The sequence below is a fragment of the Centroberyx gerrardi genome, chromosome 8, assembly GCF_048128805.1.
Source record: "Centroberyx gerrardi isolate f3 chromosome 8, fCenGer3.hap1.cur.20231027, whole genome shotgun sequence".
NCBI lineage: Eukaryota > Metazoa > Chordata > Actinopteri > Beryciformes > Berycidae > Centroberyx > Centroberyx gerrardi.
In genome coordinates, this window is record NC_136004.1 from 29,641,083 (window position 1) to 29,667,033 (window position 25,951).

Sequence of the window (25,951 nt, forward strand, 5' to 3'; positions counted from 1 at the left end):
GCCCAGAGACAGCGTAACGTTCAAGAACCTGACCTCAGGAGTGTCCCTGCAGGCCTTGGATAGAATCCATTAAGACCAAGACGAAGTCGAACTACCCAAAATAAAAACCCAGTCAAAAAAACATCATCGCAAACAAATTAATGTATACCCACTGGGGCTTCATATTGCTTGTTTATTTACATGTGTTGAAAGAAAGCGCCTGAGGATTTAGAAGCCATTTGAATGGTTTGAAAGGTACAGAAATCCTCCAACGAGCCTCCAAACGATTCATTTTGGAGAGTTGACCACATGATGTTAGCATGGGGATCAAAACAAAGGAAATAAACCGGAAATGGACTCTCATGGGCTGGAGTGCGAAGAATTCGACTACTTCGGCCAGCAAGCCTGTGCACACTGACAGTCTGAAGCCAATGCAGCGCTCTTTTTTTCCGCAAACGTGTCATTTCATTCGTATGGACCTGCTGAAATTCATCTCTGTTGCAAGTATACCACGGCCCTCACAGCCTTCCATTAAAAGAGAAAGAGCACTGAGGGGTGTAAACTGCCCACTCTCCATGATAAAAAAAAAAGAAAGAAACTAGAAATAACCGCCTCGTGGTTGTATGCCTCCACCAATAAACTTTGTTTTATCATTGCAAGGACAGTCTTTATTTATTGAACATATATAATTAATGTGATTATTAGGTCAACTTAAAGGATTTTGGTGTCTGCAAAAGTAAGTGACAGCACTTCCACCGTTTTTGTAGAATGACCCAAGATCGTTTTCTCAGCTACAGTGGTAAGCAAAACATTATGATGCCACAGTGAAGTTGACCTTTGAACTTTTGGATATAAAATGTCATCACTTAATCATTTTATCCTATTAGACATTTGTGTGAAATTTTGTCATAATTAGCGTATGAATTCTTGAGTTATGGCCAAAAACGTCTTTTGTGAGGTCACAGTGACCTTGACCTTTGACCACCAAATTCTAATCAGTTCATCCTTGAGTCCAAGTGGACGTTTGTGCCAAATTTGAAGAAATTCCCTCAAGGTGTTCCTGAGATATCGCGTTCACGAGAATGGGACGTACGTAAGTACGGACGGACAACCCGAAAACATAATGCCTCCGGCCACGGCTGTCGCCAGCGCAGAGGCATAAAAATGCCCAAAATAAGCCAAAAATAGATTAGTCATAGTCATTAGTCTCAGATACACAGGCTCCAAAAACATGGATATAATGAAAGAAGACAAACTCACACTCTGCTGTAAAAGGAGCGGCCCGAAAGAGGCCGACCGATGCATTAACGAATTAGATTTATTCACATAGTAAACCAGATTCTGTGAGCTGCCATTTAGGAGACTGGTTGAACCCCAAACTACTCCCGGGGTGCTGATCTACAGGCAAACCTTCAATCTGACCTCTGATAAAAGGAATATGTGTTGGGGATTTGTGTGCTGTGCGTGTGTGTGTGGGGGTGTGTGTGTGTGTGTGTGTGTGTCTCAACTGCCTTGTTTAAACAATAACATAACCTTGACCAATAAACCCATTGCTGTCCTCTTATGTGCTCAAAGTGCAAAACAAAAAAGTGGATGTCTCCATTTCCCCTATTTTACACTTCTGTTTTGCACTTTTTTAATCTCTTTGAGGACATTATCGATCATTTTTTGCATTTGTTGAACTTTTTTGAACGGGTGAAGGTGGTGGGTGATAGGAGACTGAGTACAGCTAAAAATCTCTGCACAGAATGATGAATACATTGTTGTTCACCTGAAATAATCCCAAAACTAAAAACTTGGCTCCATCAGCTATATTGAGTTATGATACTTCATTTTTAGAATTTCTGAATCTATAGGCCATAAAACATAAACCACTAACAACTTTTTATTACTAAAAGGTCAGTCTTCTTACTTTGGATAATGCTAATCACCTATTATCACTCAACATAGTGTATGCTAAAGTGTTAGCATGCAGCACGGGAGCGAAGGATCTACCGGGGACACATGGATGATTTTGGTGTCTATCTTCTCATCACTGAACAGCTAAGGAACAGCTTGGAATTCACCCTGTTTGAGTAAAATGACTGAAAGGATGAATGGATTATTTCTACAGTCTTTTTTGACACAGACGGTGTTATTTGTGGCAGTACCTTAAGGTCAAAGTGGGCGATTTGTTTGGAGTGCAGGTAGAAGACTCCATCCAGGATCTGCTTGAGGAACTGAGTGGCTTCCTCCTCGGTCAGCGACTCCTTCTCTGCCAGGAAGTCAAAGAGCTCACCACCAGCCACACTGAACGAGAGAGAGAGAGAGGGAGAGGGAGAAAGAGAGAGAGAGAGAATTAAAAAGTGTGATCTCTCAGATCAGAGCCAGCTCCAAATCCCTGCTTAACGGAGCTGAGCTAATGTAATCTAATCATCCTGACGCATTGGAGTCTGACCAATTTACACATCCCGAACATTTTAACCAACGCCTATCTCTATAAACTGCTTTACTGCATGTTTAAATAATGACCTGTATCTCAGCATTGGAAACCATCCAATAAAAACAACAAGGAAGAAAATTTGGAAAGATTAAAAGGCCCTCGCCCATTTATTACAACACAAACACCTTCATATTGTAGAGGAGAAAGTGATGTGTTATTGGAATATTTGGAGATTTTCTTGATTTATTACACTATTATGTCACTTTGAAATGTAGGGAGACGCCTTGCGATAATGAGAATTAGGGCAAAACCTACATTAACATTTACATAATGTCAAATTAGATTTTAATCATTCACTGAATCATAAAGAACATTTAATTATGCAATTAATGATTACAATGTTTATCTAAATCATGATTACGGCACTCAGATTGTCAGCGGTTCAAAGCTGATTTCATGAGAATAACCCACTTGCAGCCTGCTGCAAAATGACCAAAAGAAAGGGATGGACCATTAACGTTTTACTGCCAGTACCAATTCCAAGTGCTAAACTTGAAATATCAGGTGATACTAATTACCATTCTGATCAATTAGTTTTACAGAACAATTCTGACCATTAGTTTTATAGTTATTAGAGTCCATTTTACTCACTTAGAGAAATCCAACATCCCATTATGTAAGAAAAAGGCAGAGAATCATGTCACTTTGCTTCAATATTGATATCACAGCTGTCTCTTTATATCAACATTTAGTGACGGTGAATTTGTCTTATACAACACTCGATTTTTAGCCTCTTCATACCAGAATCAGTATTTGATACGGCCCGGCCAAGAAGCTAATACACATTTCATCTAGCTGAACTTATCAAGCTCTATACAGGTTTCTTTACATCAAATATCATTTTTCACATCAAAACTCATTCAAATTGTGGCATGATTGTCTTGTCTTTCCATTTAACTGCACTTATGAACTGTGTAACTTCTAGCGATGAGTGACAAAGAAAGACGGATGGAGGATGACGGGGAGAGAGAGAGAGAGAGAAAGAGAGAGAGAGAGAGAGAGAGAGAGAGAGAGAGAGAGAGAGAGAGAGAGATTCATCACGGTCGCAGCATGATAATGAGAGAGAGAGCCGGCAGCGAGGGGAGTAACAGAGAAAGAGGAAGGGAGAGAGAGAGAGAGGAAGAGAGCAGATGACTGTAATTACGGCCGTGCTTATCCTATCCTCCAGCACCCATTCAGCCATCCATATACACACACACACACACACATTTGTCTTACTATACTTGTGAGGACCTTCATTGACTACAATCATTCTCTGACCCCAAACCCTTAGCCTAACCTAAACCTAATCCTAATCTCAACAAAACACGCCAAAAAATGTCCAGAACTTTACTTTTTCCTTCTGGAAAATGGCATATTTGTAATGTTTACTTCATGGCGTACCAGAGGGTGTAAATAAAAATTCAAACCAATAAAACCATCACAAATTTTTGAACAATCCCTCCCTCCGCTCCTCTCATCATATGAAACCTGCAACTTCAACTACTTCCACATGAGCGACAACATGATATGTGGTGTATTTTTGGGTGTTCAGCCCTGAAAACACTGTTTGGTTGCTCCACGGTGGCAGAAATTTATTCATTTTGAAGAATCTGGAATTTGGGACAGCTCAAGATTATGCGCAAAGCATTTCACAGTGGATTGCTTCACCAACCACACTGAGTATGCAATGGAATCGGTTTGTTCTGGTCCAACCTGCTCACTTTTGAACAGTCCCTCTCCGCATTATGTCCTGCCCCAACATGCTTTTTCAACCACAAATACGTTAAATTACGGAAGCAACACACCATCAAAATGCCTTTCCTTGTGACTTAAACTCTAAATTCAAGTCCCAGGTCCTCACCCTAAAATACCTTGAAGAAGTGATGAAGAAGAAATGTGGCAAAATGTCCTCACTTTGGAGAATTTTCCTCCTTTCTAGCCTTATGAGAACATTTGGTCCTCATAAGCATAGAAACAGAAGAACACACACACACACACACACACACACTACTCTTCCCTTTAGGGAGGCAGCACCAGGCCAGCTGCACAGCTGGGACCCCCTCCCCCCCTTCTCCCCACACCCTACTCTATATGTAGATGTTTATTTCATCTGTTTTGCTGGTTAATAGGCTGTATGTATGTGCATAACTGCGGACAGGAAAGAAGGTTCCTGCCCGAACATGTCACCTCTGCCTGTTTTCTTGCGGGTCGGTCAGTGTTTTAGGTCAGAGGACTGTTGTTGTCTCTGTTGTATTTGCCCACAGCGCAACAGCAGGAAAGGATGTAGAGCACAATGGGGCAGCATGAAGCCAAAGTAGACACAACGCTGTATTTCTATCCTGCATCCAAATGTAACTGTTTGTCTCACCTGCCAAAGGCTGGTAAACTAAAAACAAAAAATACCTGCAAGAATAATTTTTACCAGCCAAAATAATTAATATACATTTTTCATAGCTTTTTCATAGCATGTAATAGCAGTTCAATGAATCTGTCAGCACTGTCTTGTTGTTGTTTGTGGACTGTTAATAGCCATAGAGCGTTAATGCTATGTGCTTAGCATTAACGTTGAGTCACTGCCTGCCTACTGGCTAAACAGAAACAGGAACTCTTCCTAATGAAACATGATCTACTTCCTTAAATCACAACCAATTCTAAACATTGATAGACTTTGTATTGCATTATGATTACTGGTAGTGCCAGGATTAGCGGCTCTGTTGCCTGTGCAGCTCAATGGATAGTGTGTAGTACTAACATTACTAGGGTTAGGGGTTTGATTCCTACTGGAAAACCCTTACCAAAAACATCTGCACTTACAGTACTGTGAGGCGGTTTGGATAAAAGCCTCCACTATGATACTTGGTCGAGGGACTTCTGTCAGTCCATGAGGGGGTTCTATGGGCTTCCCGAGCAAAATGAGGGAATAATATAAAAAATAGAAATTAATTTAACGAATATTACACTCAACAGACAATAACAGTGATAAAATATATAAGGATGAATTAATTGATCACAGGTTTCACTCTCCCCGCTGTGGTCATCACCCCACCTACAGTATAGACCAATGATTCTTAATCCTGGTCCTTCAGTACCAGAGTCCTGCTGGTTTTCTATCCTGCCAGGTGGTTAATTGCATTCACCTTGCATATCAGGCATAAATCAGCCGCTGATTAGATGGCGAGAGGGCAGCGGTACCTGAAGACCAACACTGAGAACCACTGGTATAGGCTGCTACACAGTCCTGCACAAAATCATAACTAACTACAAATATCTCCTCATATGGGGTTCCTTAGGAGTCTTTGGCATGAGGAAGCTTGGGAATCCCTGGGCCAGATCACTATGAAAGTGAAGAAGAGAACACAAACTTGCCTTGGCATCACCTGTGAGGTATTATTTCCATCTTTAAAAAGTGTGTTTCTCAGCATCATAGAATTCCATATTTTTCTGAAGGCATTTATTATACTAAATTAAACAAACTACACAGAGATAAGAACAATCCAGAGGTAAGTAGGAATTACGTATTTATAGCCTTTATTTACCCACAGGAGGTTTGCTGAGCATGCACGTGCTTTGTCAGCAAAACCCTGCTAACTCACATACCGTTACACACTTTCACACCTGGGAGCTGCCCAGTACAACCACAGTCTTCTATTGTTGAACACTGGAGCAGTTAGAGGGTTAAGTGCCTTGGGCGAGGGCACCTTGACTGTGGCTGTGGAGGGAGAGGAGAGCATTACTCATCCTCCACCACCCAGACTTCCCGGTCTGGACGGTCGGCGCGGGCACCGAGCGACCGTCCAGCCACAAGCCGCTTCTCCAACCCGCTTCCCCAGGCTACTGCCGCCTCCCATTTGTTTATAAGACAGAAGGAGTCAGACAAGGCAAATCTGACATGAAAGGGGTTGACTGAAGTTAATAAATAATCTAACAAATGACTGCAGGATAAAATATGAAAAGTTCAATGACATGAAGGATTGTTTTTTTTATTTCTTTTTAACCTTTATTTATCCAGGGAAAGTTGGGTCACTTGTCTTTTTTGTTGAGTTTTTTTTCCAAATTCCTAACATAAATCAGGTAAAGTTGACTTGCTCTTTACAGCAGTTGGTGGTTAAGTGCCTTGCCCAGGGGCTCCTCAACAGTAGTTGTTGAGGGAGAGGAGAGGAGAGCGTTGTTCACTTTCCTCACCCACATTGTCCCAGCCAGCTCAGGGATTCGAACTGGCGACCTTCCAGTCACAAGCCTCTTCTCTATTCTCTGGGCTACTGCCGCCCACCACAGAGAAACTAAACTAAAAAAATATCAATGAATCCTCCCTAATTGTTTGAGCAATACAGTCTCAACACTGCTTTTTCCAGACACTGAAAACTGCCTGCTCTTGAGCAATGTAAATTAAAAAACCGTCAACTATGTCAACCTGGATTAATTTGCATGCAGCCCAGTATAACAGCCAACGAATAGCTTCAGTCACTTTGTTTGTTATGGTAATAACTGTCAAATGCAATTCCAGGAATGTAGACAGACAATAGGTTTGTGTCCCAACCTCCAATTTAACCTCCTCTAGGATAATCCTGACATTTTTTCCGAGGTATTTCACTGAAATCGCTCCATGAAAAACAGGCTCACAGGCAAACCAGTGCCACGCCGCTCCAGAGGATAAACTTATTTATTATTCAAATTTTCCCTTCCCTTCAAAATGTGATGTGTTGAGGTGTAAGTGTGCACTAATTTAAAGTAATGTGGACTAGGGTTAGTCCGATATATCAGTTTGCCGATACATTGATCTGATATTGGGCTTTCAATATCAGATATCGGCCAGTCAATGTTGTCCAACGTGAAATTTCATTTTCTTTTCATATTTTCTGTTTCCATTTAGTTGTTCAATAATGTTTTTTGTAAATTAATTCTCCATTTAAAAAGGTAGTAATGTATCACAGAGTTTCCCCTTCCATTGAACAGGTGTGGTGGGTCTCCCTGCTTTAAAGAGCTGCCAGCACGAAAACAATTTCATTAGTCTGGGTTTCAATGGAGAGTTTTAGTGTCCCATGATGCTGTTTCAGAGACTTTCCCACACTGCCAAGAGTGAAATCCTGTGGGAAACACTGTATAATAGTTTTTGCAGCATAAAAATTGTGAAATTTAAAGACAATGAATATCAGCTATCAGCAGCTACAATCCAAAAATATTGTTATCGTCAAAAGCCATCAAATATCCAGATCAGTGGAACCCTATATGTGTACACAGACAGAATCAGACACCACAGAGATAAATAAATATGGACAGACCTCCTCTCTAGAGAAGACTGACCACAACAACCGCTCCCTAATGAATCATATCCCCTCTCCTACATCCTCCTCCTCTCCCTCTCTCTTTAGCTCTTATTTTTATTTCCACCAAGCATTTCTATCGTACATGATCAATCTACGGCCTCTGCTCTCCTTCCTACTGGTTGCTTGTCAAGGTGGTGTTCTAGTAATTGAAGCTTATTCTGCTGTTGCAAACATTTGAAGTCGCTCTATGTCAAACTGTCAGCTACATATCTAAAATGTAACAAGAATGATCATGCAGCGTTTAGTGTGACTTCCATGTAACCTGGTAAAACTGGTCTGACTCGTGTTAACTGCAAAATGTGGCTTTGTACCTTACGCCATCCAACAAGTTAAAGCTGCAGTATGTGTTATAGGAGTTTATGAACCACAGCACAACTCCCAATACTGGTTTCCCTGGGACCCGTAGGCACCACCGGTCAATTACCTTTGATTTGAAACCCTAGTAAACAAAATTACATTTCTAACACATACAATTGAGAAAGTCTTTTTATTTGCTTTTTAATTTGGAACTTTTTAAGAGAGCATATTCCCAGGAGTGATATAGGGTTTCATTACAGAATGCTATATATAGGGTTGCTACACATGTTCCATTTTAAAAATCCACTTTTCAAGACCTTAATATTAGCAAATGTAGAATTATCACACTCTTTTCTTTTATTTCCATCTGACTATATAGCCTGATAATATTACTGATCCTTGATATGATACATAGCCTGTCTTGGGGGCGTCTTGGGCTTTTCCCAAACTCCCTCACTATTTTTGGTATTTTTCTATACTTTCAAAGAAATGGAAATCATGGAATTTTTTTTGATTTTCCATACCTTCCCATGCTTTCCAGACCTTTGTGGGAACCTTGTATATCCATTTTGTAAAAAAGTTACCCAGTATTCATTGCTCAAAATTTCAAAACATACAACTGATTATACCATTTTAGATCTTAACATCTTCAGTTAGTTCAGTTTCAAACAGTTTTAAAATGGTGGACTAATGTTGGAATAAATCCCTTAACGTGGACAGAAGGAAAGGCGAGGCGACTCACAGTTCCAGGATGAGGATGACCTCGGCCTTGTTCTCGTAGACATCGTGCAGCGTGATGATGTTGGGGTGCTGGATCTCCTTCAGGATGCTCACCTCGCGCTCGATGTCCTCCCTCGTCACCCCTCGCCGACTCGACTTGCTCCGCCGCTTCTTGATGAACTTGGCGGCGTACTCCACGCCCGTGCTCCTGTTCCGACATCGCCTGACCACAGCGAACTGACCGCTGCCGAGGGGAGAGGAGACGAGGGGAGGTTAAAGGTATGTAGCCTTTTAACATCAAAAATCATTACCACTTTAAACTGGAGATTTGGTATAATTACCATAAACAAACAAGACCATCACCAAGAAAACCGTCAGCCTCTACATTTTACATTGTGAGCCACCAGGAGAGATTTTGTGGGAAATCAGCTGGATTGCTTTACGGCACGAATGGAGATAAAGCTTTGAGAGTTTCTTGCGATGGCAGATGGTGGAAGGAGTGAAAGCACTAACAATACCACTGGCGTGAGATCGAGGCTACCAATCATCTCCACCATGCTCTCACTTTACAGCAATTACACCAAGGTATCGTGACAATAATATTGATGTTTAAAAATGTTACACAGAGCACCATTAAAAATATCTGATAGAAATAAGCAAGAGGGAATATAAACGGACACCAGGATTGGATGATAAATAATGGAAACAGACAGGGTGCAGTGATCCATGCACCACCAATCATGAAAGGCCGATCACTGTTTCAGCTGCCCGATTAAAAAAAAAAAAAAGGCTCAATCACCGGATCAGGAAAGCAGTTGAACGTATGTGTAAAATGTATGAGCCAATTTGCGGCAGTCAGCAGAATGTTAGTAGCTGAGGCATGTTGTCTGTCTGCCACTGACAGTTCATTTCTGACGTTGTGTTTTCAATTTCACAGACTATGATTATAGATTAGAAGAACCAGTTTAATACATTGCACAGAAGACAGAGCCTTCGCTGCTGCAATGAAAAAATGTTCATGCACTACCAGTGGCAATAGTTGAGTAAGCATTTCAGTCATCAAGCACACATTAACATTTAATTACCATGTTTGGATAAAACCTATAATTTATTTACACAGGCCAGTTATGTCATGCAGCCCTAAATACAGTCTGTTAAACACAGTGCTATATTTGAATTTTACTATTTCTGCTTGCTGTGCTCTTTTACTTCATGTGCCGCTGTTAGTAGAAAGTCTGGGTAGAAATGCATCATTAAAATCAGAGATCTGATTGGTGATCAGCCGATCACACTGTTAAACAAAAAAAGAATTGGCAATTGGAATCAGCCCCAGAAAACCTGATCTGCACATCCCTAGAAACATATGACAGGCAATGAAAATACCTCAACAGAAAAACACACAAAACAAACAAAAGAAATATGACAGAATAGTAAAGATAGACCATAGATCATTTCAAACAGACAATGGATAATTCTTTATTTGGTTTAAAGTAGGGATGGACCAATACCGATACCAGTATTGGTATCGGTGCCGATACCAGGCTAAAATGGAATATCGGTATCGGAGATTTTACCCAAGAGTAAAATCTGATACCAAAAGCCATGAGTAACATGTAAGAAATAAAAGCAAACTGTCTTGATTTTATGCATTTGTGGCACATAGAAGCTTGTATTTCTCAAACAGTGGGAAAAACAAGGATTTTATCTCAATAATTTTGTCCATTGACCCCAAACAAAGGAAGTGAGCCTGCACTGTTCAGTAAAAGTAATGGATCGGATCGGTACTCTGTATCGGCCGATACTTAAACTTTCATACTCGTAATCAGTATCGGCATTGAAAAAGTGGCATCGGTGCATCCCTAGTTTAAAGAAACTGATTTTTTAAATTTCCCATCATCATCTATGCATTTTCGACATTTTACATGTTGTTTTCCAAAGCCTGTCCTGGCTCTGGGGTGAAAAAACTCTCTTTACCCAAGAGGGCAATCTCAGCTGTCACTTTCAGAATGGCACAGCAATCCAAACCAACCTCTAGGGCAATTAGGAAATCAGTAAAATGTTACTGAACTGAAAATGATCCACTAAATCTCTGTCATTATGATTCTGCGATTAGATAATCAGCTGTATATAGAATACTGTTCCTGTGAACTATAAAATCATGAAGCTAAAAGATAAAAGCATGGCACTCACACAGTCAGGGTTAGGGGTTCAATTCCCACGGGGGCCGCCAACGCTAAAAAACACTATGTACTCGTGACAGTGTGAAGCATCCACCAAAATGGCATATATTATAAAAAGACACTGTTGGCTATATCTGCATCCAGAACGCTATTTGAAATCCCCCTTCAAGAGAGCCAAAAGGAGGGGGCAGCATGATGCAGCATTAATACTGTTGATCAGAAACAGCTTTCGTGGATATAACTCACTGATGAATCATGGCCTGCGCTGCCTGAAAACACAGAAGTAGTTAAGGATGCTGCAATACTGAAACTGGTATCTCATCGGGTCCATACCGGGGTAAAATAAGGTCGACCTCAGGAGGCCTATGGGACAATTTATCCAATACTACAATCCAATTCCATGGCAGGAAGTCATAACAATAATAAAACATATCACTGGAGCTGAAATTGATTGTTCTTTCCTTACGATTTATCTGGGCAATATCCCAGATCCCCTTCTGGTTCATGACAAATACCTTCTTAAGATTTTTTTTAGCAGCTAGTAAGAAGCTATAACACGTTAAGTGGCTACAGAAAGAACCTCCAACAAAGACTGAGTGGACAGAACTTGTTTATGATATGGATATCCAATATATGATATAATATCCAATTCTTCTGCGACATGCAAATAATGATGTTATATCTCTTTCTGATAGAGTAAATTGGATTATATCTCATCCATTTTTTTTGTACACCCAAACTTGTCTGTACCTTTACAGTAGAAGTAACAAATCAGATCGGTACTCAGAATCAGTACTGGCAGTGAAGAAGTGGATCCCTACAGAGGACACAAAAAGGGTCTTGGCACACCCGCCTTCACCCTCAGCGACCCGTCATAATCAGTTTGACAGCAGTGTGTAATTTATAGCTAGGCAGCACAGCTAGCTCTCACTGAGGAGCATCACAGGTCAGCACAGCAGCACCACTCCCAGCTGAAAACCATCCAAGGAGCAAGACTACACTCCACATCCTCAGCACTACATTACACACCTACAAAAAACTATGCATCCCTTTTGAAAGATATCATAAGCCTTTACTACATAGATGAAATGTAATCAGTACCCCAAAAGATACACAAATAATTTCGCACTTAGAAATCTTAATATTTTGTAAACGAAGAACTTCAGTTGGCTAAAAACGTATTCCATGATTCCTTTCATGCGAGTAATTGAGAGAGAATGTCAACTTTTTTCGAAGGGCGGATATGTAGTTTGGGAATTTAAGACTTTAAATACTCTCTGGGGTGAGTATGCGATTTTTTTTTGTTACACTTTACAATTGGCTTATTCTAGTGTATTAACCAGTGGAAAAATATTTTAAGTACACATTATTAAGGTAAAGGTGAAGGTACTTGATGAAAATCTCCCTAATACATAATACTTAAAACAATGCAACACACCATTCAAATGGTGTTGTAAGCACATTACCGTAAATCCTCTAATAGTGGCCTGTAGTCAATTAAAAGCCGGGTCTCCGATAATGGCCGGGGGCGTGGTCGACACAAACAAATAAAGGCCGGCCTCAAATACAGGCCGGGGAAAAAAACAAAGGAAACAAGACTAGGTCAAAACCTAGTATATGGCTGGACCGTGTCCGTCTCCTCTGTCCGCCGCTGCCTCTCCACCGCGCCCACGGCCCGTGTTGATCCTCCCGATCCGAGCCTCGGACGCCCGGTGACGCATCGGCATCGGGACCCCCGCCAAAATCTCGGCCGGATCACCAGGAACACATCGGCGCCCAGGTTCAGTTAGCTCCAGTTAGCTTCAGCTTACATGCAAACAACGGTGGATACCGGTAAACTCCTGGTGTCTGCCGATTACCGTAATTATCGTAATGCATTGCAGCAACAAAAAAACGTCTACCTAACGTACCCCAACAGAAGCAGATCAGAAAACAAGGAGGCTTCGTACTAAAATATGAGCAAATATACTTATCAGACAGAGGGAATTAGAAATAAAGGCCTGTCTCTAATATAAGCCTGCTTCCAATAAAGGCCTGGTACCCTCTGCAGTTGAGGTAAATAAAGGCCCGGGCCAATATTAGAGGATTTACAGTATGTATTAGAGAGATTTTCATAAAGTACCTACACAGTAATATTGTGTACATAAAATACTTTTCCATAGGTTAATACGCAGGTTAATACACTGGAATAAGGCCTTTGTAAAGTAAAGTGTTACCATATTTTTAATACGATGAAAAAGATCATCTCTAAGAAGCCCGGACCACACATGACAACCAGAAAAAGTACGTGTGCAACCATGCAGCGCTGAAGTGCACGCATAAGCACTTTTAATGTTTGGGCAATCTAATTGTGGTGAGCCAGTCTGACACTGCAGTGTGACAAATAAGTCCATGTATGGGAAACAGTGGATCTGTAATGGAAATTCTGCCATCATGTTTCTGCACGGCATTGTTGTTGAATGGTACTATCAGACTGCATAACGCTGACTCCGCTGTCACGCTACCAAAACACCGGCGAGCAAAAACACTCGGGGGAAGCAAGGACACTTGGCTGAGGGCTGTTGACGCCTCCGCCGATTGTGCCTCCTCATGGCCCTGGCAATCATCAAGCACTTAGTGTACCGAACACCCACAGAAGGACAGAGGGAGGAAGCGAGGGAGGAGGGGGGGGGGGGGGGGGGGGGCGAGAGAGAGAAAGAAGGAAAGTGAGAGAGTCTAACAGAGAGCGGAAATGCAAGCGAAGAGAAGAGAGAGAATGAGACGCGTTTTTTTCTCTCATTTTTCATATTTCCATAGCCAGATTTTCACACATGCGTCGCTGGAGAGGAAGCGATCTGGCAAGAGCTTCCTGTGCCCTGGCAAAAAAAAGCAGCGGCCACAATGAAGAGATGGCCCCGTGCCGTCATCTGACTCCCACCAGCCTGCCAAGAGCCGAGCGTACAGTTGTCAGGAAGCAGTTTAGTAATTTAGCTATACGTCTCCCACTCTCTAACCCTCTCTCTCTCTGTGTGTCTATCAATATTTGACGAGTGAATGCACGATCCAGACTACAACGCTGCCAGCTACTGTGGAGCTTTGAAGGCAAAAGGAAACGAGGAAACGGTAAACATGTCATCCACCGCAAAATAATGCAGTCTCCCTCTGGGCCAGTGCAGCGGTGTGATGCATCATTCCCTTGAGTTTCGTCAAAACTCCATCAGTGGTGTCTGAGATATCGCATACGAAGGACGGATGAACAAACAGACAGATGGAGATTCATCCTAGTCTCTGCCCCTCCAAATAAGATTCAAGATTCAAGATTCAATACTTTATTGCCATACCAACTTAGTTGTTAGGAATTTATCTCAGTGTGCTCATAACAGAGCAACATTAACAACAAGGACCTCAAGCATAATATACCATAAAAAACACATGATAAAATACATGACAAAAACACATGACTCCCTCCCATCCCACCCCATATAAATAAAAAAAGTGCATACATCCATGGATTTAAGCCTTAAAAACCAAAATATTATAAATATTACAATCATTTGCAAGCTTTTCTTACTAGCTGAAACAATGTGTTCTGTACCCTGTGGATATATTCCAGATCAATCTGATGTTCAGCAAAATAAAAGCTCATCATCTTGAGATATTTTGATATAAAACAATGAATTTGAATGGTGGAAACTTGTTGCTTGAGGAGCTGAGCAGACACAGCACACAGGGGATGATGGCTCTTTAAGGAAGTGACTTGTCTTTCCTCTGAGCCAGAGACACGAAGCAGACAATGTGGAGAGGAAGAGAGGGTTGGGGATGAGGGCTTTCTCATGCTAATGACACTTCCAGCGCACCCCATTTATTCCAGCTTCACCCTATTGTGGCGCCCGGCCCCCTTCAGGCCTCCGAGGAGAGAGGAGAGACAGACATTAGCATTTGACCGGTCGCTTCCAGAGAGACGGGGGGAAAGAGATCGGATAGAGTGCATGTCAAGGTTGGTTACAGAGTGGAGCTTACATAATATGCTTTGTTCACACTATGTACATGTAATATAATATATACACACACACACACAGAAGTCCACGACCTGTATTCAAATATATGAACACCTGTCACACACATGCTTGTCTGTTTCCCTACATGAACTCTTGGCTGCCAAGCTACAATAGGCCAACGATTGACTGAGCTATCAGACATGGGCAGGGTTAGGGTTACACTCAGGTTAGGTAGAAGTAATTATGTATAATCGCCATTTTAGTCTCCATAGTAAATAACTGCAGCATTGTGAGATAGTGAAAGGTTCAATTTAATTTGGTTTCATTTAGAAGGGTTAGGGTTGTAGATGTTGATATAAAACAAAGTTCTAGTTCTTCTGTACATATATTTATTTTTTCACTTGCACCTTTAAGTTGGGCACTTATGCAATAAATTTGTTTTTTTTTTAAGTAGATTTTTTTGTCCTAGCATTTTATTTGAGTGTGTGAAATTATTTTCCTATTTTTCTAGTTTACAATAATTTGATTCTTGCACCTGTTACAACTGACCTTCATCTGACCTCAACCAGCATATTTCCTTTTTTCTGTTTTTCTCTGTTTATAAGACAAAGTTCAATAAAATAATCATCTTCCCCAAATCAGAGACTAATAATTGTTATAATAATATCTCGCAAAATAATCAGAATTATGATTTTAGCTAGAACTGCACAGCCCCAAACAGACACCAGGCCAGACCAGCCAAGGTGCTGACAATGATGACGCCTGATGATGATGATGTGTTGGGGCTATCAGTTCAAAAAGTGCCGTGTGGTTTTTATTTGCAGTCAACCTAAACTTTCCTATTCACCCCTTCTCTACACGCCACACAGATGAACAGGAATTGAAAATTAACCAAATATTGTGTGAAACCATAACATACAAACATACAGACGGACCAACCACTGCAAGTAGCTGTGAAAAGACTCAATACAGATGGACATGGAAAAGACAATTCAGTGAATTCATGGCTCCTACATTCAGAATGTGCATAATGCGTAATGCAATGCCTTCCACAATTGCAGATGAGTAATATGCAAAGGTCTACTGCACAAACATGTATGAAGAGGTAGGGAGATATTAAGCATAAAGCAAGTAGACACTTAAAAACTACAGCCATCAGCTCATTCTGCAACCTACTGCTGTACTGGGGTTGAATGAGCATAATATCATTGTCTCTGCAGGATCTTTTCAGGCTCGAGGCTCTTCTCCACCGGCTTGAAGCAGGGGAAAGTGTAATCTGTGAACCTGTGGGACTCAGTGTGATAAAACTGTTCAGATGAGGAAGGGAAACACAACTCATTTCCCTCTCTTGCTCACGCACCATCTGTGCAGATCCTGAAGAGATACTGCGATACTGCACATCCACTAATTGTTTTTTTTTTTAACATTTACTTCTCCGGTGAGCATCCTTGATCTTTTTCAGCAACAAACTCACATTCCAGGGTTTCTCTCTGGGTTGCACTGAGGCTTAGGTGGTAACGTCATCAGTGGGTGGGTTTGCCGTGGGAAAAGGGCCTTCAAGACTCTCAAAGAATAAAAAGCAATCTTGGGTGGAAAATATAAACTTGTTGGACTCCACTGAAAAGTCGTATGAAAGGAAAAAAATCAACATTTTTATGAAGCAATTCAGAAGCCTCAAAATATTTTGCGTGATATTTTGGGAGAGCACTTATGCTGCCTGGCAGTGAAATAGGCAAAGAAACCCTTGGCTGCATACAAATTCACCCTGGGACTAGCACAATACACTTTTTTTTTTTTTACTTTCTGCCACTCTGCAAGTTCACTAGATCAGTGGGGAGTTACGTGAATTGTGAAAGGTCATGCCAGCCGTATTTGATATACCAGCAGACTGTGATTTATTTACTTCACTTGTGCTTAAAATTCAGTGGAAATTAACATATTTTCTAATCTTCCCTGAACTTTTTATCACTCCAGGGATACAAACTTTATAGGGCAACTTCAAAACTCCAAACTTCAGGACTACTGTTACATAAAATTATTTGATGGCTATCACCATGCTGCACCTAGAAAGAGTTACATGAATTTATTGTTACATGAGCTATTATGTTAAAGCACCTGCTGGGTGTCAGGTTGAGTGGCCTTTTCAGACAAGCTCTGACAAAATAACAGCAGTGAAGCATAACAGCGACTCTGGAGGATTGCTTCACGCTGGGAGGAAGTTGAAAAGGAGCCATATCTCTTGGGTTGGGTAACGGCGCAGACTCGGTCTCAGCAAAACCACTGCTTAGCATTCGAAGCCAGCCATGAGAGGTTAGTTACGGTAATTCTGTCCAAATCTTTAAAAAAATTGGGGCGGGGTGGGCCTAGAGGCTGTGGGCCAGCTGAGAAAATCTAGGTGAAGAAAATGAATTCGTAATGCTGTCGTTTCCCTCAGCCACTAACATGAAATCGCCCTGGAGCAAGGCACTTCAATTCCCACCTGCTCCAGTGGAGCTGCTCAGTGACCAGGAGTGCAAGGCTTGTTGTACTGGGCAGCTCCCAGGTGTGAATGTGTGAAATTGTATGAATGAGAAGCAGGATGTTACTGAAAAAGTACGTACACGCTCAGCAAACCTTCCCTGGATAAATAAAGGTTAATAAAAGTGCAATTATTTCATCTTGCAGTCATTTCTCCAAGGATGTTGCCTCAAGGTCTGGGAGTGAATTGTGTGACTGTGAGCTACTTGATGGTGTTTTCTGATGACTGATGTATGATGATGTTTTGACTTCGCTTAACGCTGCTGATGTACTGATATTTACAATATGCTTTCTCGTCTTTTACTGAGCTACATGGCAAGACAAGGCAACTTCATATCAAGTTTTGATATGGCAAATAAGTACTGAATCTTGAATGGAGGTATCTGAAAGAGATAAGCCTATGAAGAAGAAAAAGGCCTCACAAATTGCAGCAGACACCACACACACACTCCACACCCACTACAACCTCATGCCCTCTGCACGCCGATATAGGTCCCTGTTCCTCAGGACTAGAAGGGCCACATCTAGTTTTGTGCCTTCGTCCATCCGCATACTGAACTCCCACCCTCTCCTCTACCCACCTGCCCCCTGCAGGGAAACTAACTGACTATTATTATTGCACCACTACTGTAGTAGTGTGCATTTTATTACCTCCGCCAAGGAGGTTATGTTTTCGGTGCCGTTTGTTTGTTTGTTTGTCTGTTGATTGTTTTGTGGTTGTCGTATTTGTCTTATCTGTACACTGCACAAACGAAGTTCCTCACGGAAAATAAAGTAATTTGAATTGAAATTGAATCTCTAAAAAAACAAGGCATCAAAATGTGCAGTTCTGCAGTGTCATATCTACAACTGCCAATAACAGATTAAAATGCTATCAGCCTCAGTAAAGCCTAAAATGAGCCTCAGTTCACCTGTGCAAGAGACTTTAGTTGGAAATAAATATCAAAAATTTAAGTAAATTGGTTTTACCCTTTTGTTTAGAAACAACCTGCCTACTATAAAGAAAACAAAAGTTATCTAAAATATGGAGAAGTTTCCACCCAGCCTTTTGGGCATGGAAACTATGCTAATGGGTTAACAACAACATGGCTAACGCTGCATCAGGAAAACAACTGCTTGTTTATAGTGATAGCTTACAGCCTGTGGGAAGCTAGCTAAAACCCCACACTGCTGTTATTTCCAAAGCTCTCCCACTGTACACACATAAAGGGAGGGGAAAGTGAGCCCACCCTTCATTAACAACACCAGCTGCACACACATACAAACAAGGGGAAAATGGCAGCGGTTCAAATGAGCTCTCTTCCCTTGGTGAGGTAGTGGAGAGAAACCAAAACCCAACGCTGCCTTGAAAAGCGAAGACCCTTTTCCCTCGTTTAGTTTCCCATATGAGAGTTAAGAATGACGGTTCACAGGAGTCTAAGGTAATGAGGCGGGTTCCCCCTGTACGACACACCCGTTATGTTTATTTACTAGCACAGGCTAGCCGGGAAATCCCTCTCTCTCTCAGACTCTAGGGATGTGCAGGGAAAGCACTGACTTGCACGAACGCTGCTGAATAAGCACAAAGATGGGGCAGAAATAATGAGCAGGCAGTGAGGAAAAACGCAGCTCGGAAATCACTGACAAACAGAAGTAGGGTGGCCATTTTTCAAGAGTAGTTCCCCCCCCCCCCCGCCCACCCTGGTGCAGCGCAAAAACCCCAGATAGTCTGCAGGATCAGGTTGCTCGCTCCCCTTTGTTGCGCTTTAAGGACAGGCAAGGCTTCCAACTTTTGGCCTACTTGTTTCCATAGAGCAACTGGAGGGGAGGGGAGGCTAGGAGAGGAAGCGAGAGGAGAGATTAGGAGAGGAGAGGACAGGCGAGGTTTCTTTGTGTCTGTCAGAGCTGCCTGGGTGTGGAGGTGTGTTGCAGAGCCTCGCATTACTTCACACAGCTGGCTGGAAGGCTTTTATCTCGGGAAAGATACTGCAGTGGTAAACAGATTTATGGCTATATGGCTCTCCATTCCATAGATATAGCTTGGCTTTACGACTGAGACGGTTGAGCGCGCCACATTTATCAACTGACATCTCAGGTTTACTATATTCAGTCCTGCCTGTTGAATGTACACACATGGAAGCACCCTCACATAATGTATACTGACACAAACACACACAAAATAACTGAGGCTCTTCAAGCTGCTCCTTACAAAGACCTTTCCAGATAAACAGCCAGTCAGAGGCTATAGCTCCAGCCCTGCCGACCAAACTGGACTGCATTAGACATTAAACAGTCCTCAGTTATACAGTACAATCTTTAGAAACTTGTTCACACTGCAGACAATTCAAATCAACCTCATACAAGTTCAGTAAAATGTTGAGTACTACCACAAAAGCAAGTTACATTTTTATGTCAAATAAAAATGTCGGCTCAGTGTAAAGAACAGTTTTCTTAAGATATCTTCTAAATCCCTTGATAAAATCTCTGCCTTTGCTGTGGCATGATGCCTTATGCATCCCCAGATAATTACAAGCTTCCCTAACAAAGACAAATGTCACAACCTATTGCTGGCTGTGATTAAAAAAAAAAACCTTGCCCTTATGCTGGGCTTGAAATGAAGAGTAACTGAGGTTTAGAGAGATTAGCTAAGACGTGTCAGGATCAGGTGTGTGAGTACTGTACACATTCAGAAAGAGCAACAGCAAAGCAGAGAGCTACTTTGTGACGGTACAGAGCCCAGTGTTTACACACTTCTACTAACCTCCACTCAGAGCAGCAAGACTGTGGTCTATCGAATCAATCCAGCCTCGCCTGGACGACCGACTGGATTTAGCTGGAGGTTGCTGCTCTGAGTGGGGAGTCTTGTCAAGAGAAAGCAGCGATGGAGTGAACAGTGTTTGGCAGTAATGAGCCCCAGAAGAGCCTCGCAAACAAAAATCAGTGAAGTGGGTGTAAGCAGAGTGAAAAATATGTTTGACGGGACCGATCAAACAATACAAGTGTGGCCAGTGTGTGAGAGGTAAACTGGATCAATTAGTGTAGACAGAACAAAGAGCTGAAGACTACTCAACTTCTTCCTCATGTACTTCTACATTTTTGTACTTCCTACTTCACTCTGAGCGTATGTCGCAGTTTGTGCAGTGCAAGCCCACATGCGAAACCCAGACACACCCAGAGGCAGTTGTGTAGGTATTTATGTTTACAGTAGCTTATCATTTCCTTTTGCACTCAAGTACTAATGAACCATTTGCTGTCTATTTCGGTGCCAGATGGGGTTTACCATATAGGACAGTAAGTTCCAGAAAGCTGAGACAATCACAGTTCATCAATTAAAAAGTCAATTTAGTATACTTTTCTGTGACAACTTTCTGTGCCGACTTATGTGACATTATTAGAATTGCCTAATTACCTGTTGTGGTAAAGCCCACGCATCTGGTTCTTTAATGAAACAACCTAGGAATTACTGCTCACAGCAAAAGCTGCTTGACCCAGGTCGGATAGCGACACGTGTTAACACACCATATGCAGCGATTAACACATTGTGTTTAAATGTGACACAGGATTCTTTGGGTCCCGAACCAGACACAGGGTTGTGTTGAAAATGCAGCATCCTTTAAAAAGAGTGTGAGAACAAGGTGATAACAAGCTCTGAAGCTGAAGCCGTCAACCCAGAGTGTCTGGCACAGCTTGGGCTGACAGCAGCTGACTCACAGCAGATGACACAAGAGCTACTTTTCTCACACACTCACACACACCTCCCCACCTGCCTGGAAAAGCTGTATTTTCCCCTCTGGAGAGCTGATTTCAGTACATGCTCCAGCTGACACTAGGATCTCAGCAGTGGGGGACTCCTTGATATCTTTATACATCAGCATTCCTGATACTAAAATGCACAAAATAACCCTGGGATTTTTCCCATGAAAAGCATTTTTTCCAGCTAGACAATGCCTCACCAAGTCTTCTTTAGGGGTGCACTTGCCCCATTTCTATTTTTGCTATTTTTTTCTAGGTTTTCAGAGTGTAGACTTTATTCTGCAGGTATTCAGCAAGCAAAATCTTTACCATACCTTATAAGCAGCCCAACATGTTTCTTTATATTGAAACAGAGGGATGCAGAGCAGAGGAAACAAAAGAAAGAAAGAGGTGGCTGTCTTAAAAGGTGCTATATGTGGCATTTTTAACATCAATATACACTCACCAAGCACTTTATTATAGGAACACCTGTACACCTGCTTATTCATGCAATTATCCATTCAGCCAATCATGTGGCAGCAGTGCAATGCATAAGATCATGCAGATACAGGTCAGCAGCTTCAGTTCATGTTCACATCAAGCATCAGAATAGGGAAAAAATGTAATCTCAGTGACTTTGACCGCGGCGTGGTTGTTGGTGCCAGATGGGCTGCTTTGAGTATTTCTGAAACTGCTGATCTCCTGGGATTTTCACGCCCAAAACTCTCTAGAGTTTACACAGAATGGTGCGAAAAACAAAAAACATCCAGTGAGCGGCAGTTCTGCGGACAGAAACGCCTTGTTGATAAGAGAGGTCAGAGGAGAACGGCCAGACTGGTTCTAGCTGACAGAAAGGCGACAGTAACTCAGATAACCTCTTTACAACTGTGGTGAGCAGAAAAGCATCTCAGAATGCAACACGTCAAACCTTAAGGCGGATGTCACTTTGGTAACCAGTTGACACTGAGCTGAAAGCTGATACCTACCTAGTGAGTGTATAATCGTCAAACTAACTGTTATACTGTGGTATAATTACCGTGACAAGTGAAACGGTCAAGATGATTGGTATCCTCTATCTCACACCAGTAGTATTGTTTATGTTTCTCAAAATAAGGACCACATTTCTCATAAACCCCATTGGTTCCTGTCCTAAAGCAGTCTTTGGTTTTCTCTTTTGCTTTACTGAAATTTACATGTTGGAAGTGATTTTGTCATCGGACCTTTCACTCCTTCCATCATCTGCTGTTGCGAGAAAATCTTTAGCTCCATTTGCTCTGGAAGAACAGCGCCCTCTTCCTGTTTTGTGCTGTAAAGCAATCCAGCAGATTTCCTGTGAAATCTAACAAGGTAGCACACAAGGTAAACTGCAGTGTAGAGGCCAGTAGACTCTGCCAATCTTCTTGGCAATGGTCTTGTTTTTGTGGTAATTATACTAACTAGTCCATACCCGGGGATGCACGCGCCACAACTCCGCGCAGACTTGCCAAAAATGCGCATAAACAGCGTAAATTTGGGAAAATTGACAAATCGGCTTCGTCAGTCCCTGCCTATGCCAATGCTCAATGCCCATGTGCAGTTTCAGATTGATCGGCCAACCCATTGAGGAGCAAAATGGATGCCGACGGACGGACGGACGGACAGAGTTTTCCTCATTCTATAGTAGGATGTCTCAGAATGAAAGTGATAATTATTTATTGATGTTAAAATGCTACATGTAGCACCTTTAACCACTGTATCCTCTATAGGCACTTTTAAGCGGAAAGTTCACTGAACAAATACCCATCAAAATACAACAGGGATGAAATCTCTAGACAATGGGAAGATTTCACAAAAGGGGTTGTGAGGAGGCAGGGAGTGATGGGGAAAAGTATGATATTCATCCTTCTAATCTTTGGCCTTAATCCTGCCATAATCCATCTATACATTACAGCCTTTTAGAGCCTACACTCTTGGGAGTATAATGCACGATGTAAACCGTGACATCCTAATACCACCACCCCACACCCCATAAACATATCCCTCACAATGTATAGCAACAAAAGTAGGATAAGAGACTCGGTATTAAAAGGCCTTATTTGCATGGAACTAATATTATGTGGGGACCTCATGTGATTAATGAATTACCCCCCAACCTCTGTGTTTCGTGAAACACATTTGCATGGGATAATGAAATTCTCTGAAATCACCAGTGCTCCGGATACAAATTGTCAGGGTTTTACAATTCATCACTTCCTGTTTTAGCAAAGCAAAACCTGAAGTTTACGCTGAAAATGCATTCAAAACCTTCCTCAATAAGATTCCACTATTGCCTCCATTTTTAATGACAGGGGGTAGATAGAAATTGAAGAAGAAAAAGTAATTGTGTGCCAAAAACTAAATTTTTATTCTCACTGTTAACTAAAATATGATTTATGTATGAATATGACTTTCCAAATTGCAGACATGGCAGGTTCGCACAGGATTAAATTCAAAACGATCTCTGCACTTATTACAAATCACTGGTCCCCAGGTAATATTAGTCCCATGTGAATAGGACTTAAGTCAATAAAAACATAACTGCTTGGTTATTCTCTAAAAACACACACTTACCCATTATGTACTTGCAGTAACTTAAGATAAGACACAATATCAGAGATTTAAGTAGGCTTTCCCCCACTTCTTCCCCCACAGTGCAGCTGCTGCCAAGCCAGTCACGTCAGATCAGTGATTTCTCAAAGCAATAAAGTAACCCCCGCTAGCAGCTACATCACCATGCTACTGTCCTTTCATCGATTTGAGCAGACTGATTGCAAGCTCTAGCACCGATGGTGCTGAAATGAGAGACAGGACATACAGTACAGCAACTATACAGTGTAATTGGCTGCTGACAGGCAATGCAGCCCAAAAGTTTTTTCATCACCATTCAATCAATTTCTTATCTCCTCTGCATCACAGTGAAAATCCTGATGATAAACAGACTGCTATTTAGTGGCATACATCTTTGTCAAATATAAGGGCCAGAATCACACTAACAGGCGTAGAATAATACAAGTGTGTGGCAACAATATTCTATTTTAGCTTCAGATACATTTCTAGTGTTTTAGCTATATTTCCTCCAGATATCTGCATAACGCATGAATTCACACAACCACTACACATCATATAATCTATTGTATGACCGGTTGGATCCTTGTGGTAGCAAATCTGCTTCACTAATGTCGTCTCACTTTCCTTTTAGAGGGGAATGCAGCCCGGTTTAAGAATTCGTATGTGATTCCTTTAGTCTACGACAGCCCAATAAATATTTGTGAGCATCTATATAGCTATATGGAGCAGCTTAAGACTTTATATAACATGTCTTAGTTATCTGGTTTCTGGCTTTGAGAGAGACTCATTGTGTTCACTGTTTTCACAAATATTGACTGAACTGTCATACACCATGAGTAAAACAGAGCAATTGTTGAAATGAGCAGCATTTTTAATGTCCTCATCTTTGATTTAGCCATCAGGAATAAGGAACACTGTCCTTCTGCTATATTGGCCACTATACAGCGTATTGTTTCCTTTCCACTACAGTGAGCCAGCTATTGATTGGCACAGAGTACTACTGATGTGAAATAGGAGAGGGTGGTGAAAAGCTGAAAAGTGTCGAGTACACCACTGGGCCTGCTAGCAGTGCTCCATGTAAGCACACACCACACTACCTCATGTCAGGGAACGCTGTGAAAGTTTCTCTGTCAAATGTGATACTGCTGCACATGAACTGATGGGACAAGACAAGCAGGTGGAATGGAAGTGGGACAACACCTGTGGGTGCGATCACATCTATAGTCTTTGGTTTGAACCACAGTGGAAAAGTTTAATTTGTTGCATTTTTGTATTTGGTTTGTTTAGGTTCACACTGCCCAATTACAAGCAAACCAGGACCAGTCACATGGACTCTCAAGTAGCTTGTTTATTGGACAGACTTTTGGTGACCCAGTCACCCTGCAGGGTTAGATATTTTGGTGGCAGTGGGGGTAAAACAATGTAGTCATCTGGTGGCATTTCAGCTCATCCTGCCTTCGTTTCATTTTGTTAAACTATTGCTGGGAAAATGTGGACCAGTATCTGTAAATTAAACATGTTTCGCATAAATCTCAATGGCATTATAGTAATATTAGCCAGGATATTGACTAAATAATAAAAAAAAGAATAATGATCTTATTATGCGTGTCCTGTCCAATGCATTACCTACCAATGACATTTATTTAATCCTAGTGTGCCCGACTGTTTCCTGTCTGAGTTTCCAGTCTGTGATAATCTCAGTCAATACCTGATCTACATTGCCAACTCCCATCTGCCTAATAAAGCAGCTCTAGGGTCTGACATAGTTTCCAGAGATGGTGTTATGAAGGGGATTTGATCTCAGTCAATTCAGGTCTACATTTCAGCTTGGCTAACGCAGCCCTCTGATAACAGAGAGGTGCTGTAATCTGGCCTGCGTCTCCATCCTAGTCAGCTTTGTGACAAAGCAGCTTTTATGCAGCCCAGTGATTGGCTGATGGGATCATTCATCACCATGCCAGGCTGGTTTAAAGAGTGGCAGTTCTCCATACAAACCAAAACATCAGACAGTCAACCCTGGTTAAGTGAATGGAATATTCATTTCAAATCTGATCTGACCCATTAGAAGAACATGCTGCAAACTATAACTAAAAAGACCACAGCTTAAATTAAAGGGATCGGAAACCAAATTTTACTCTTTGCAAATAATTATACTTGCACAGATATGTGAATTTAGTTAAATTTGTAATTTGACAA

At 41.6% G+C, this 25,951-nt stretch overlaps 1 protein-coding gene across 2 annotated transcripts in view; it reads right to left on the bottom strand.

The window, feature by feature from the left end:
• dapk1 (death-associated protein kinase 1) overlaps positions 1-25,951 on the bottom strand; it is an 88,383-nt gene that overhangs the window by 45,743 nt on the left and 16,689 nt on the right. For both annotated transcript variants that reach the window (XM_071903629.2, XM_078285325.1), the window contains exons 3-4: positions 8,807-9,028; positions 2,130-2,268 (exon numbers count right to left, since the gene is read on the bottom strand). In XM_071903629.2, coding sequence (XP_071759730.2) covers positions 2,130-2,268; positions 8,807-9,028 — 361 coding nt within the window. The remainder of the gene's footprint in view (positions 1-2,129; positions 2,269-8,806; positions 9,029-25,951) is intronic.